Below are 15942 nucleotides of genomic sequence, written 5' to 3' on the forward strand. Positions count from 1 at the left end.
GCTCTGCTGGCACAGATACAGCTCTGGCGGCACACACCAGCCCAGGCACAGCCTGGCCATCTCTGAGGGACCTGGTGACACAGCCCTGTGGGACATGGTGACACTGCCCTGTCAGCTCTATGGGACATGGTGACACCAGCCCTGTCAGCTCTGTGGGACACAGTGACACAGCTCTATGGGACACGGTGACACAGCCCTGTGGGACAAGGTAACACCAGCCCTGTCAGCTCTGTGGAACACGGTGACACAGTCCTGTGGGACATGGTGACACCAATCCTGTCAGGTCTGTGGGTCACAGTGACACAGCTCTGCGGGTCATGGTGACACAGCCCTGTGGGACACAGTGACAGAGCTCTATGGGACATGGTGACACAGCCCGGTGGGACACAGTGACACTGCCCCTGTGGCTCTGTGGGAGGGACACTGCCCCTGGCCCTCCCTGGTCAATCACAATCCAAGGCAACTCCTCAGCTCAGGTTAGAGCAGCTCCTGCAAGAGCTCGAGAATGATCCCTCTTCTCCAGCCCCAAACCAAGAGCAGAGTTCAGTCTGCACTGCTGAGCCCTAAGGCAGGAACCAGGGAGGGGAACTCCCAACACGGACTGTGCTTGGACAGGACAGAACAGGACAGGACAGGACAGGACAGGACAGGACAGGACAGGACACGTTCTCCTGCACCCAGCTCTGCCTCCTGCCCTGCAGGCACTGCCTCCAACAAAGGATGCTCCGAGCCATCCTTCAGCCCCGGAGGGATTAATTTATTTCTGTCTGTGCTGGGAACGAGGGTTTTGCTACGACTTCTGCTGGTTTTGGCAATGAGGAGAGGCAGAGCTGTGCTCCTGGGGATGGGTCACAGTCACCAGCACCAGGGACTGCCGCGTTCAGCTCCTGCACTTGCTCAGGAACCCTGTAAATCATTTTAAACCAGCCCACCACGCACTGTCCATTTGTGTTTGCTGCCACAGAAACCCCCTGGCCTCTGCTGGAGCTGTGTCCGGGGAGGAATTCCACCAGAGCTCATCCCAGGAATGGACAACCCCTGGAGAACATTCCTGTAGCATGGACAGGCTCTGGGTGAGGGAGAACAGCACAGAACTCCCTGGGGGAATCGGCCCAGGAAAGGCCAAAGAATAACCCTGGAGATCATCCACGGTTGTCAAGGACTTAAAATCTCATTTCCTGTTTTCCACTCAGTTAATTACGAGCCCAGAACGGAGGCAGCTCTTTGCTGCAGTCTGTGTTTCACAGGCAGAAAAGGCTGAAAAAAGAAGATCCAGGTGGTGACCAGAAGCCCAGCCTCGTCCATCCCTGGTTTAGCTCACCGTGGACCTGAGCTGTGTCTTCCTTTTGTGGGAAATATTCTCTGGAATTGATCGGTTCCTGAACGCTTTAAAACCCACCCAGCACTGCCTTGCAGGTGGAAAAAAGAATGGACTTGAAATGTGATGTGAATACCCCGGACCCTGCAAATCCCCTTCTGGTGATTTGTGCTGAATAAGATTCTCTGAAAGGCAGCAGTGCCCAGGCCAGAGATACAAACCAGGACAAAAGCAGCTCCCTGGATTTTAGGAGCATTGTGCCGGTATCTTTTGGTCTATTACAAAAATCCCAATAAAATTTCCGTGGGAGTGCAGGGCGGGTACGGAATGGAAATGAGCTTTATGGTGCTGGCGGAGCTGGGAGTCGTCTTTAAGATGCAGCCATTAGCCTGCAATGACTCACAGCACAGAAATACCTGGGCAAAGTGCTCAGGAAGATGAAAATCTATTGAAACAGCTTCTTTGGTGATGTAAATCAGAATGGCTCTTTCCCCTGAGCGCAGCCAGGGTGGCCACGTGGAATCTACAGGGGGGAAAAAAACCTCACATTTCTCTTTCTTTTACCTCAGGTTCAGGAAAATTGTCTTTCAAATATCATAATTTATACAACAGAAGGAAGGAATGAATTTTTAATTTCTGGCCTCTAATCCTTTCCCAGGTGCTCCTCCACATCTCTGTTTTGGGCCAAATCACATAAATATGTGCACAGATTTCCAGAAGGTCTTTTTAAGAGAAAGGGAGAAAGGAAATAAATATTTGGGGCATTTCTGGTTCATTGAAGAACACAAGAGCATCAGAAGAGTCAGGAATAGGAAGGAAAACTCAAGAGTTGTTGATTCAGGTTCTCAAAGAGTGAGATCAGCAACAAGGAACAGCTTTAGCCAAAGGGCAGAAAAACCAGGAGCAAAACCTAAAAGGTTAATAAAATTCCAACTGAGGCCCTGCCCCAGCCACAAGAGAACAGTTTCCTTCTGGAATTGTCCAGTTTGGACATTTATTCCTTTTCAGGACATGAACTCTGTGGGATTGTGGGTGGAACTGGGATTCTGGTGTGGGGCTGGGGCCCTGTGAGCTGAGATTTGGGGACCAGCCCAGCTGGGTCCCTGTTAGCTGAGATTTGGGGACTGCTCAGGAGTCCCTGTGAGCTGAGATTTGGGGACTGCTCAGGGTGGGTCCCTGTGACTGAGATTTGGGGACAGCCCAGGGGTCCCTGTGAGCTGAGATTTGGGACAGCCCAGGGGTCCCTGTGAGCTGAGATTTGGGGACAGCCCAGGCTGGATCCCTGTGAGCTGGGTGTGCTGCACTGGGGGGTTTGCAGAGCTCCTAGGCTGTTCCCAGGATATTCCCAGGATGTTCCCAGGATGTTTCCAGCTGTTCCCAGGCTGTTCCCTGAGGAAGGGCGCAGGGCTGAGCTCCCAGAGGCTCCTTTTGGTATTTTGGGACCTCCGGTGGGTTTGGAAGCAGAGCAGAGCACGCAGCTGTGGGGGACGGCCCTGCAGGCCCCTGGGCTGTGCCGGGGGACCCAGCCCAGCCTCGCTGCAGAGCCAGACGCTTGCTCTGAGGCAAGGAGAACCAATTCCCTGCTGGAGGTGGGGCTGGTTTCCTCCCGACAAACGGCAAGCTCGCACTCCGCTCCTTACCTGGCTGCCAGTCCTTGTTTTGTTTTGTTCTAATGCCTGACATTTGTCCAACGAAGAACAGGTTGTGTGAGGGGGACGGACTGGCAGTCCCACTGGAGCTGTAATTCCCAGCCCTGTGAGGAGCATGTGCTGCTGAAAGCAGTGACAGCTTGCAGCCGGGATTTCTGTCTGCCCCTTCACCGGGAGCCTCCTGCCAGGCTGCAGAGGGATGCTGAGCTGCAGGAATGTTTGCAAAGGCTCAGGATTCCCAAGTCCTCAGGATTTCCAAGTCTCAGCCTGTTCCTGAGCTGGGCAGGCAGTGACACTGGCGATTCCAGAGCAGCAGGAGCAAGGGCAGAGTTGTTGTTGCGGGCTGTTGCTGTTGTTCAGATGTTCACACTACAGTCCTGGGTGAAGGAATAATTCCAGACTGGACCTGCCCTGGGGGCTGCCGTGCTGCTCTCAGCCAAAGCAGCCCCCAAATCCTTGTTCTGGCTCTCCTGCATTTCCACAAAGCTCCAAAGCCTCATTTCTGTTTCCTTTCCTCCTGCCTGTGCTCCTGGCACGGGCCGAGGAGCACCTGGGCTGTGGTGAAGGATGGGAGGAAAGGAATGGCCAAACGACGGTGAAATGTGGCTCAGCACCAGCTCCACCAGCTGACCTCGCTCCAGCGACAGCTCCTTTTGGTTGGTTAAAGCCATAACTCATATTTGTATGGAATGGATAAGAACCAAGGCAAATTAGATTCTGCTTTGGGGGTAAATGCCATTTGTAACTAAAACCAAGGTGACACAGCCAGCTCTGGGTCCTGTGGAATCCCAAATTGTGCAGTGAAATCAAGGCCAGCGCTTCCAGTGCCGTGTGGGGTTTGTGTTCTCAGCCTCAAACCGAACCAAGGGGAAGCTGTGCTGATTGCCTTCACCTTCAGGGAGTGAAGTAACAAAAATAAATGTCTCAACCTGCTAAAACAGGGCTGGAAATTTCCCCGTGTGTTATTTGGTATTTAAATCCACCCCCCAAAGACAGTTTTGACTAAGAAAGTTGCAGACGTAGAAAATTAGAAAATTCCTCTTGCGTGTGCACACACCCCCCAGTCTCAGAGGAGAAGGGTTGTTCTGGAATTTTGGTAACACAGCAGGCAGCAAAGCTCTGCAGCAAATGTACATTCATTAAGGGGCTGGAATTTTTTAAACAAATTATTTGGAGTACACACGGTATGAAATAATGATGAGATCTTCTAATCCTCAAGCATCTGAACAGGATAAGGCCAAATTTTCAGTTTTCCTGTAGCAGACATAAAGTGACAACGTGATGGGATTTTAAACCACTCCCGACGTGAGAACCCTTTTTAACCAGGACTAACCTCCAGTGGACTCAGAATATCCACCACTGGTTTGTGGATTTCACTAGGCATTACATGAACATGACTGTTCCTAAACACACAATAACATTTACCTCTTATGGCTCTGTGTCTCTCTCCCTCGTGCCCCAAAGTGCAGGTTGTCTGGGGCACCAAAAGGTGGATTTTAAGCGGAGGAGGACAGGGAGAAGCTTCTTTTCCTCGTCACCAGAGGGTTTTTTTTTTTTTTAGCAGGGCTGGCTTCTGCTCCCTCGCACTGCCACTGCTCTGGGGTGAGTTTCTGTCCCCGCCAGCCCCTCGTGTCCCCTGGCCCGGAGTCAGGGCGGCTGGCCGTGTGTCCTGGTGGACAGAGGGACTAAAGGCCCTTCCTGCTGCCGGGGAACTCGGGATCCTCGAGCTGGGGCTCTGCCACGTCTGGGAGCTTGGAGTGTGTCCTGCCAATCTCCCTCCAGGGCACAGGCCAGCGAGTCCAGGTCCCCGTCGTGCTGGTGCCGAGCCTCCCACAGGTCCAGGATGACGGCGGAGGGGCTGCTCTGGGTGGCGAAGAAGGAGAGATTCCTGCAGGGAAAAAAGGGGGAAAAAGGGATGAGGAGCAGCCTTGGGCTGCAGCTGTGCCCTGTGCCCGGCACCATCCGCGGGCTTGGAAAATAAAAACCCTCCAGCAGAGCTTGGGGGTGAGCTGAGGAGACGCCGGGGGGGTGGGTCCTCATGTGGCACCTGCCCAGCCCAGGGACAGTGACCACAAATCTGGGGTGTGACACCCGCCCAGCCCAGCCCAGGGACAGTGACCATGAGCCTGGGGTGTCCCCAGACCCAGCCCAGGGACAGTGACCACGAGCCTGTGGTGTCCCTAGACCCAGCCTGGGACAAGGACAGTGACCATGAGCCTGGGGTGTCCCCAGACCCAGCCCAGGGACAGTGACCACGAGCACAGGGTGTCCCCAGACCCAGCCCTGCTGCCCCTGCAATGGGCAAATCCCCTCTGGGCAGCACCACCAGGAAATCCAGCAAGGATGTGACAGGGAGAGGAATTCGCAGCAACTGATGGTTATGCAGAGACACATCACCTTTTAGCTGTGATTTCCTATTTTGCTCATGAGTTTCTGTTTCATTTTTAGGACCTGCAGGGGTGATTTGCATAGAATTTGATAAAACAAAGTGTTTATCCAGAACTCTTTTTCCTTTGGCTCAGATGTGGTTAATTGAGGTTCCCACGCAAAGCAAGAAGCCAATGGAAAGTTACTTCGCTTGATTTAAGTATTCCTCTGCTCTCCTGGGAACACATTTATAGAGTTGTGACAATCAGAAAATATTTTTGTGAGGGAGCTGCCTCCGCCAATTTAATTTAGCCAAGCGGAAAAAGCAAAGCAAGAAGTAAATTGGTTTTTACAGCATCTTTCAGTTTTAATAATCATAATATTATTACTCCAAACAGCAGAGCATGACTGTCTCTTTTAAAGATGTCTTTCCCTTAAAATAAAAATAATAATAATAAAAAAATCTACAGGATTCATTTTGGAATAGGAAATGCACCCATGAGCACCAAGGGGATTTGCCTGGGGGAACGTGCAGCGTTCTAAGGGCTTTGAACAACAGCTTCCATGACTGGACAAAACCCTTCCTCCTGCAGGCTGGGAGTCCTGAGGGTGGACAGAGGAGTGTCCATCCCCGAGCAGCTGAAATGAGGAGTGAGCCTCCAGCACCAGGAGCTGAGAGTTCAGCAGCTGAAATGAGGAGAGAGCCCAGCTCAGCCCCTCAATTCCCCACACACACACAGAGCTGTGGGAGCTGACAGCGTCAGGACATGGATTCTCAGGCTCCAGGCAGTGCCTTGAGGCCTGTGGGAAAGCAAGGACAGAACGCTCTCAGTCTGGCCTGGGAAATCGTGAGGAGGAACCCAAAACAATCCCTATAAACAGCCCCTGTAGATCTCCTCCTCCTGACGCCTGGTGTTTCTCCACCTCGTTTACTGGTGGAGACGTTCACCAAAAGGTGGTGCCCTAAAGGACCAAACCCTATCCCTTGCACTCAAACACTGCAGAAAGAACCTGTCCCTCACTAAACTTTGCTCTGAGCCCTCCGAAGAAACCAGAGTTCTCCGTGTCGTTACATGAGCCACCCTGAATGGTAACGACACGCTGCGAGAGCAGCAAACAAACACAAACCCAACCCCTGAAGAGCCGATAATTCCCATTCCAGGTGCCCCAGCCCTGCCCAGGTGCCCAGGGCGCTGCCATCACCTGCTGATGCTGTTTTTCTGGGCCAGCATCTGCCAGTCTTGCCCTTGGCGCCGGGCCGCGTCGAAGGTGGCGCAGATGCGCTGGCGGATGGAGCGCGGGATCTTGAAGGCCTTGGCGCCCAGCTGGGCAGGGAAGGCGCCGTCCTCGTGCCCAAAGAAGGGGATGTTCTCCCTCTCAGCCTGCAGGGAACGGGAGAGCAGAGCTGGGAGAGGGAGAATCAACCTGGGCTTCAAGTTCCTGCTTGAACTGACAGCGGGAAACGCCTGAGCTAAGAGGTGCTGTCGTGGCCTGTGATAGAACACCTGGAACATTTCATTCATAAAAACCTTTAAAATGGTTATTTTCCTTTCCATGAAGGAAATATTTCCTTCCCTTCCCTTTTTTTGGTTATTTTCATGTTACAGAGCACTGCTGGATTTCTAAACCTTTAATGGTTTGAATCGCAAACGTGGATGCACAAATTTGTGCTCGTTTCTCTCTTTCTCTGGGTGTTTTTTTAAACACCTGAATTCTTTAAGCACCTCAACTCCCCCAGCCTCTCCGGAATCCAGGTCCTTTGTGGATCTAGCCCCTCTTTTCCCATGGAATCACACCAGCCTTGCATAACAGAGCCACGTTTCAGTGCATTACTCATCTGAGAGTGACACAGCATCAATATTAACCAGCAGTGGTGGTGCAGCCTCCATCCAACATTTGTGACACATCCCCAGGGCCAGGCAGGCTCAGCCCTGGGTGCTGCAGGAGGTGCTGCTGCCCTGCACGTGTGAGATAAGCACAGCAGCCCTGGGATTGTCACGCACCGAGCAGCTCCGGGAGGGACTCGTCACTTGTAGATTTATTTTCCAGTCAAATTATCCTCCCTCTTCAATCACTGCTGGAGACAGGCATGAGAAAACCTTGCAGAGCAGCAAATCTGCTTGGAGCAGAGCTGGAACATGCTCTGGGGGATTGAGTACAGACAGGGCCCTTAAAAACACAGCAGAGAGGGGAGAGCAAGGCAGCAGCAGCACGGGCTGGAGACACTGAGAGTGACAGAGGGGTTGATGAAATAACAAAAGAGGAGCAGAAAACGCTCAGGCAGCCCTGAGGAGTTTTTACACAGGATTATGTTCCTGCTGCTCTTGCTCAGCTGCTGCACTCCCTGCTCAGGGCATCTGTGGGTGCAGAGCTCTAATCCAGAAGTATTATCTGGATTAATCAACAAAGATGCTCAATAATCTAAAAACCCCTGAAGTTGTCGTGGCTGTGGGGCAGAGCAGCAGCTTGCTCACCTGTAGGTCTGATTTCTTTTAGCCATGAACAGGGACACAAGTTTGTGCCCCTGTCCCCAGCCCTCAGTGCTCTGCCGGAGCTTCCTGCTGGAAAACTGCAGCCACCAACCCACCCAAAAAATTGTTAAATTATTGATAAATTATTGTCAGAGCTGCAGAGTCTCTGAGCTTTGATTTCTGCTGGAAATGGGATTTAAACCCTGCTCACAGCTTGGAGCTACAACTACACGAGGAGAGGACAAAAACAGGGAGGGAGAGAGGTGCTGCCCCATTCCTGGAAGGGTCCAAGGGGCTTGGAGCAACCTGGGATGGTGGAAGGTGGCCGTGCCCAGGGCAGGGGTGGCACTCAGTGGCCTTTGAGGTCCTTCCAACCTCTGGGCCTGAGAGATTTTATCCTGCTGGCAGCTGCTGACTTCCTCCCAAGGAAAAAATTCTCAAGAAAGCTTCCTCTAGAAACAATCCTGGCAAACAACTCTCCTTTCTCCAAACAATCTTTCTCCAGGTGGTGCTTTGCTGGTTTAACCAATGGCATTAGAGAGGTGTCGTTCCTATTCACAACCACGTTCAGTCTGTGTGGGAACACCTTATAAAAGGTAGTAAGAATTACACAATAAAAGGCTTTTTTCTGTGCTCTTTGTCCTCTGAAATATTTAGTCCCTCATCTTTCTTTTGCGTCCTACAACAACAAAAACCTGGGTGACACCCCAAATCCTGCAGGTGGAAATGTCCTTTTGTCATTTGTAGATGTGGTTTTCTGTGAGCCTGACATTTCTGGGTCTGAGAGATTTTATCCTGCTGGCAGCTGCTGACTTTTTCCCAAGGAAAAAATCCTCAAGAAAGTTTCCTCTCGAAACAATCCTGGCCAACAACTCTCCTTGCTCAGAACAATCTTTTTCCAGGTGGTGTTTTGCCATTTCTCTGGTTTAACCAATGGCATTAGAGAGGCGTTGTTCCTATTCCCCACCATGTTCAGTCTTTGTGGGAACACCTTATAAAGGCAGTGAGAATTAGACAATAAAGGCTTTTTTCTGTGCTCTTTGCCTTCTGAAATATTCTGAGTCCTTCTTTTGTGTCCTACAATGACACAACCCACCCCAACCCAACCCAACCCAACTCAACCCAACCCAACCCAGCCTACCCAAACCTACTCCCTGCCGCGGCCCCCCAGGGCAGGGCTCACCTCGAGGACGGGGGTCTGGAGGTGCAGCAGCAGCTCGTGGCCCTGCAGCTGCCGCACGCTGATGGTGCAGCACAGCTGGCTGGTGCCGGGGCTGAAGCGCTCCAGGGAAAAGGCGCCCAGCAGCGGCCGGGGGCTGCCGCGCCACACGCGGGAGAATGGCACCTCCTGCGGGACACAGGGACACATCAGGGACACGTCAGGGACAGGGCACAGAGGGGAACACACCCCCCGGTGTTCCTACAACGCTCTGCTGGAGTGAGCTCAGTAATGACCCTGGTGAACCTGGCAGCTCCAAGCGGCACCGAGCCAAAAAATGAGGATTCTGTTAATGAACACTGAAGGGCTGCAGTGGCCGAGAGCTCCGGGGGAACGAGGAATGGCAGACGCCTCAAAAAGATGCTTAAAGACACTTTAAAAGATGCACTTCACTCCCTCCCCCTTGCCAGGATCAGGATCGCTCTCTGTGCCTCCTTGGAATCACCTTGGAACCAGAATCCAAGGAAAGGAACTTCCCAGTGAGACCTGCCCTGGCCCTGGAATCAATCTCTTCTCCATCCTAAAGAAACTTCCCCCTGGGAACTGCCCTGGCCCTGGAACCCTCTCCTCCTGTCCCCAGCCCCTGCCTGTCCCCAGTCCCTGCCTGTCCCCACCTCCCTCCTGTCCCCAGTCTCTCCTGTCCCCAGTCCCTCCTGTCCCCAGTCCCTCCTGTCCCCACCTCCCTCCTGTCCTCACCTCCCTCCTGTCCCCAGCCCCTGCCTGGATCCCAGCTGGCAGCAGCAGCAGCAGTGAGATGCTCACAGTGATGAAGGAAACATTAGCAAAACGTTAGAAGTGGAGCAACTGTAATTAGATTTTTTTTCCAGGGTGATCATCTGTGCTTTCACTCCGAGTGGAGGAATCGCTCAGCTGAAAGGAGCCGTGTGAAACAACGCAGAGCAGCGAGGAGTGCTGCAACAATGAGTGGTTGGAGTGTTTTTCCGGAGATGCTTTCAGCTCCATTCTGCCTTTAGCATTAAGCTCCTTGCGGACAGGAGGGCTGTAAATCATCCCATGGCCCCGGGCAGGGATGGATCCTCCAGGAGACAAGGATGGGAGGCAAAGAGCAGCTGTGAGCAGCCAGAGGTGCCTGCCCTGCCCAGCCCTGCAGCACCCACAGCCTCGGGGGTCCCCGGGGGGACGGGAGCCGAGCCCTGGGCAGCTGCTCCTGCCAGCCGGGACAAACACGGCTCTGAGCAGAGCCTGCGACAACCCTGGTGCCACCATCAGCTGCCTTCCTGCAGCTCCTCAGTGCTTTCTTCATCTGCTCCCGCCCTGGAGCAGGATCCCTGCTTGTCTGGGACGTCATTTCCATAAATCTCTCCCCACGCTGCCCGGGGAGGTTCTGCTGCTGGACCAGAGAGTTCCCTGGAACAGGCTGCCTTCAGTTGTTCCTGCCAGGCAGCACAAGCAGCTGCTCCCGCAGGGTGGGACGTAGGAGAGGAACCCAGGGAACACTGGAAGAAACTCCACGTGCAAAAATAGATTATCTCCTCTATAAAGAGGCTGGAACAGAACCAGAGCTGTCACCAGACTGTTCCCTCTGTGCGAGGGAAGCACAGAGCCAGGGGAGGCTCTGCAGCTCCTCCTGGGAGCAGGGATGGTGTTTCGGAGCTGTCCCAGCCACACTCAGCTGTAAAATGTAAAATGTAAAATGTAAAATGTAAAATGTAAAATGTAAAATTAATTATTCCTTTGGGTCAGGGCGGCCCTGGGTCAGCCCGTTCTGCCACAGAGGTTTTGTAAAGGACTTTTCCCATCCCTGGGTCCTGCTCTGATCAGGCTCTAAGTGGCATTTGGAGGTTGAGTTCCAGTCTGTCACAGACATTTATTCCCTGTGTTTGGACAAGGGATTAGGAGACAATAAATTAATCAAAGTATGGAGCTCTATAATCTGCTGAGGGCAGAAGTGAATTTGCTGCATTAAGAGGAAACTCCTGTGATTGGATTTTCGTTTGGACACACGCTGGCAAGTCTCTGCTGGAGAACTGGGACACCCTAACCCTGCTTTAAAATACAGGGGAGTGAGAGGAGCAAACAAAACCCTGCAAAGCTCCTCTCCCTGTGACACTGAAAAGGCTTAATTTATTTCATTTTTTAAATTGTAGCTGCAATTATCCCCACGTTGTTAACGAGGAGAGGCTTTCTCTGGCTCTGGGTCTGTGTTTATAACTTTCAGAGCCCATTACCCTCATGTTTTGGGGAGTGTGGTGACACATTTAAAACAGAGTTTTTGCCAAAACCCTGGAGGATGGATAATTGTGTCTCTGCTGCTGGGAGAAGGGAGATTGTACATTCTAATTGAGTGCTGTATTTTAAAACCAGCCCACTCCATGTGCCAGCACATTCCTTAGGATTTCCACTCATCAAAATCCTTGGAAATTCTTCTTTTGTTTTGATTTTTTTCCTTTTTGGTTTTCAACAGCCTCTTTAATTAAAGGAGAAGAGAAAAACCAATTTGCTGCTCTTCAGCTCTAATGCTTGGTCTCTGTGTGCTGTGATTTGAACTCATGGTTACATTTAAATGTCATTTTTAGCCATATTTCCACAGTTATATCAAAACTGGGATGACAGATATTAGAAACATCTTGAGGAGTGGTTAAGTCTGAACAGGAGGAATATTTGCATTCTGTTGGAGGCAACTGAAAGGAGGGAAAGCACAAGCATTTCTGTAAAATGACAAATTTACAGCGCTCTGGTGTAAACGAAATCTGTGTTTGCCACAATCCGAAGGCAACATGTTTTTGTTAAACGCTCGGGAGGTTTAAAGATTTTTTTTTTTTTTAAATAAAAGGAACTTTGTTTTCCTCTGGGTTCTGCCCCACAGTGCAGAGGGAAGGAGGGGAGGTGCAGGTACCTGACAGGCAGTGAAGGGTTTGATTCTCCACAGGAAGGGAGGGACGTCCAGCACCGACATCTGGAGGCTGCAGCTGTTGCCTTTAAAATGCAAAAGTTTGGGTTCCTCCAGCAACTGCCCCCCTTGGAGCCTTTCATCTGAAACCACTTCCTGCAAGGGAGGAGGAGAGGATATCCTCAGTGTTAGGAACAAACCCCAAACCCAATGAAAACCCCTCTCTGTGGAGGTTGGATGCACAGTGACGTTTCGCCCGTGGGCAGCTGATGGGTTTGATGTCTGTGTTTCCCCAAAGGCTGGGTTTGGGCACTGCCAGCCCCATTTCTGGGAAGATGGTGATGGTTGGACACTGAATTTTTAGCCCAAACAGCCCCAGTGCAGCCCAGCTGTGCTCAGGAGCTTCTCTCAGGGCTTTCCAAAGCCCTCCAACATTTCAGTGAAATCATTTCACTTCCATTTCCCACCTCTGGGGCTCTTTCAGAATCACTGGACAAGACCCTGAGCAGTGAGAAGGGCAGACTCCGGGCAGGGGGTTGCATTACAGCCCTCCAGAGCTCTGTTCCAAGGGAAATTTCTATGTAATTCTGCAAATTTAAAATATAATGCAAAAAAAAAAAAAAATCCCCCCTGCCTGTACTTAAGCGATGTTTATTCCTGAGCTGTTGCAGTAAAAACACCAGCGAGGAAGAAAAGGTTGCAGAAGTCTTTAAGGATCAGCAGGAGAGCAGTGCTTCCAAATTACCTTTCTTAATCCACATAAATTATATCAAATCTGTGTCCATCCACGGGGTTTAGTGCTCCTCAGGACCAAAGCCATTGCCAGAGGAGCCCCTGGAATCGTTGTGACCTTCTGAAAATTCAATGCTTGAGCTCTCTAATGGATTTCTGTTATAAACCAATTTTTACAGGCATTTAGGTTGGTTTAACCCCTGATGGTCGGGTCTGTATGAAGGAAGGAATTGGGAGACTTCAGTTTTTGGTTTCCAGCCACCAAGGGAGCAGATTGTTCTTTTCATCTGTTCTCAGAATTCCTGGAGTGTGTTGGATGTCTTTGGATGTTCTGTGAGTGCTGCTGTGCCTTCAGTGGCAGACGTGGGGCTGCTCCCACAGCAGCAGCATTTGGGAAAATCAAGGATGTGGGTCCCTCCAGTTTTGAGGGCCAGGAGTTTCCCAGCACACTCAGACCTTCACAAAGGCCCAAGTCAGCTGCTGAGGGAGCAAGGAGGGTTTTCACACAGGGAAAAAGTTTAAAAAAAAAAAAAAAAAAGGAATTTTGTCTCTGACATAAACCTGCACCGTGCAGGATTAACTCTCAAACACAACTTGGCAACCCCAACTCTGACATTTTACCCAAAACCCTCTGTAATTCCCCAAGTTCCCCACTAATATTGACCTGCTTTTAGGGGCTGCATCAGTGCCTGAAGGCAGGGCTGTCTCACTATCTGCAAACACCCCGCTCTCCCTCCTGGGAGCGCAGAGAACTGGTAATTATTCTTCTGATCATTTCCTCCAGACTCATCAGGAAGACACCGGTACCCACTAATTGTCTAAGTGTTATAAAGAGGATAATTACAAAGCCATTGTGAGCCTCTAACAATCCTTTTGGTGCCTTGGCTTTTATTAGAAGCACAGAGGCAGCAGCGTGTGCTGCAGTCAGAGCCGTGTTCCCATTCCAAAGGAAGGGAAAAATTCATCTCACAACTGTTTGCATTTCAGCTCCCCAAAGAACAGCGTTTTGTTAAAGCCCCTGAGTTTACCAAAAGCCTGAGAATGTCATTGTTTTGTCCTGGAACACGGTGCAGGAAAATCATTCTCCTCTCAATTGCCACATGGGGATTGGGCTGGATTTGTTTTTAAGAAGAAATGCAGGATAATTGAATTTTTGTAAACCAGGGCTGGGTGAGTCTGGGTAGATGAGAACGTGGCAAAAAAACAAGAGAGCAAACAAGAGACTTTGGCTGCCCTAAAGCTCTCAGTGTAAATCCACAACTGCAGGGAAATGAAGAGATTTATTCCAGTGCTGCAGCAGCGCTGAAAAAACCCCACTATTCTCCTTGGGTTAAGGTTGGGGCTGCTCAGGGAGTAAAAAGATGTCGGCATTTCACGGGGAAAAGCAACACAGCCCAGAGGAGCAAAGCAGAATCCATTTACCTGGAATGCACAAGGGGTGTTATCCACACAATAAACCCTCAGATTGTAATCCAGAGAATTGCAAGACAGGCAGCCAAAAACGGCGACTTTCAGCTGTCGAACGGCGCAGTCAGAGAGGGGTTCCCCAATTAGGGCATAAGTTCCAAAGCTGTTTAAGAGAATGTGACAGGCATAAGGATCCAACAGGCAGTAGCAAGAAGTAGTTTCCTCTTCCACAGACATCACTTCCTGCAAAACGAAATTCGGGTTTAAAGAGAATAAAGCGAAGTCGCAATCAATAGGCCTCGACAATAGGAGTCATGGCATTAATGTTTTATTTTTATTCAGCTGGAAGGCAGAGCGTTGCTGAGAGCCAGGCTCCACTCTCGGGGAAGGGGAGAAGGGGGACTGCTTCCCTGAGTAAATATTCCCAATTTAGCCCTGAGTCAGCAGCAGGATTTATGGCCATGCCCTGTGCACAGCTCGCTGTGTACATACAATAGTAATGATGATGCCTAAGCAATTTTAGCAGCTTTTTTCAAGTGCTCTTGACTTTCTGGCTAATTTTTCCCCCCAGTGTCAAGTTAAAAAATTACCTTGAAGGTTAAAGTCAATAAGCAAACCTTGAACAATGGCTGGGGTTTGACTTCTTTCCAGAACACCCATTACAGACACGTTTTCCCTCCTGAAAAACTCCCTCTGCTCTGCCTCTGCTGCTCAGCCCTGCCCTGTGTCCCTGTGTCCCTCTATCCCCATGTCCTCTGTCCATCTGTCCCCGTGTCCCTCTGCTCAGCCTGTTTGAGGCCAGCCCTGCTGGGGCTGCCAAGGACTGAGTAAATCTGAATTAGGGAAATGGGGCTGGGAATGGCTGAAAGCAGAGCAAGAACCAGGCAAGGGCTCAGAGAGGGACAGGACAGGAGGACAGGAGGACAGACTGCAGCATCCACGGCTGGGCTTTGTAACCAGGAACTTCTGTCCATCTTGGTAAAACCCCCGGCACAAATCCCGCTGCTCCTTCCCAACCTGCAAACCCTTTTTGCTCTTTCTCTCCGGTGTCTCTCTGAGCCTCCCCCTGCCAGGACCTCTGCACGCCCCAGGGTCAGCTCCATCCCCTCGGTGGGCACAGCTCTGGGCTTACCTCCCACTGCCCCTGCTGCGTCCTCCGCTTGAGGTGGATGCTCCAGTGCTGGGGGTCGGCGTGGGCGCAGTGTGGGATGGTCAGGGCACACGGGGTGCTCGCCGCCAGCTCGGGGGGCCCGCAGCTCACCTCGGGCCCCAGCAGCACCTCGGGGCCCTCGGGCTCCAGGCTTGGGGCAGCAAAGACAAGAGTGGCTGTCAGGAGTGAGAACTCACTGCAAATATTTCAGTTCAAATCCAAGCACCTCCCTCATCTGCTCATTTCTGCTCGTTCCGCGTGGAAGCAGCAGCTGGAGATGAAACAAACCCATTAGACCCCACCTAACTCCAATCAGCGGCCGGGCGGTTTAGGACTCTGGTGTTTAAAATGCATCTCAAGTTGTTGAACCCAAATCCAGCGCTGAGGTTGCTCAGTGCCAGCCAGCCCTGCTCCGAGCACCAGCTGCTCCCGGCCCCACCGTGCTCTGCCTTCAAATGCTGCCATCAACAACATTTCCACCGCAGCCAAGATAAAGCAAATTATGGCTTAAAAAGCACAGGCTCATAATTTTTTTTCTTTTTTTCCAGATTGAGTGTGATGTCCCTGCTTTGAAAACCCGTTTTTATTCTGCAGGAGGAAGGGGCTCGGTGACTTTTACAGGCTCAGGGACGTGTGTTGGATTGAGGGCTGGGGATTCACCTGGGCTGAGTTCAGGGCTGTATCCTCTGCCTGCTGACTTCCAGAGATGTGCAACCCGATTTCCTTCCCTCCCACCCCAACAAACTGAACCCAGCCCCACATCCATGTGTTTTCTGGA

At 51.4% G+C, this 15942-nt stretch overlaps 1 protein-coding gene across 1 annotated transcript in view; it reads right to left on the reverse strand.

The window, feature by feature from the left end:
- Positions 1 to 4647: 4647 nt before the first annotated feature.
- UNC5D (unc-5 netrin receptor D) overlaps positions 4648 to 15942 on the reverse strand; it is an 86680-nt gene continuing 75385 nt past the window's right edge. Inside the window, 7 exon segments of the mRNA XM_066337076.1 lie at positions 4648 to 4742; positions 4744 to 4855; positions 6538 to 6716; positions 8989 to 9153; positions 11882 to 12031; positions 14030 to 14257; positions 15147 to 15315. Of these exon segments, the coding sequence (XP_066193173.1) occupies positions 4653 to 4742; positions 4744 to 4855; positions 6538 to 6716; positions 8989 to 9153; positions 11882 to 12031; positions 14030 to 14257; positions 15147 to 15315 (1093 nt within the window). The 3' untranslated portion in view covers positions 4648 to 4652.

The sequence above is a fragment of the Sylvia atricapilla genome, chromosome 28 (assembly GCF_009819655.1).
Source record: "Sylvia atricapilla isolate bSylAtr1 chromosome 28, bSylAtr1.pri, whole genome shotgun sequence".
NCBI lineage: Eukaryota > Metazoa > Chordata > Aves > Passeriformes > Sylviidae > Sylvia > Sylvia atricapilla.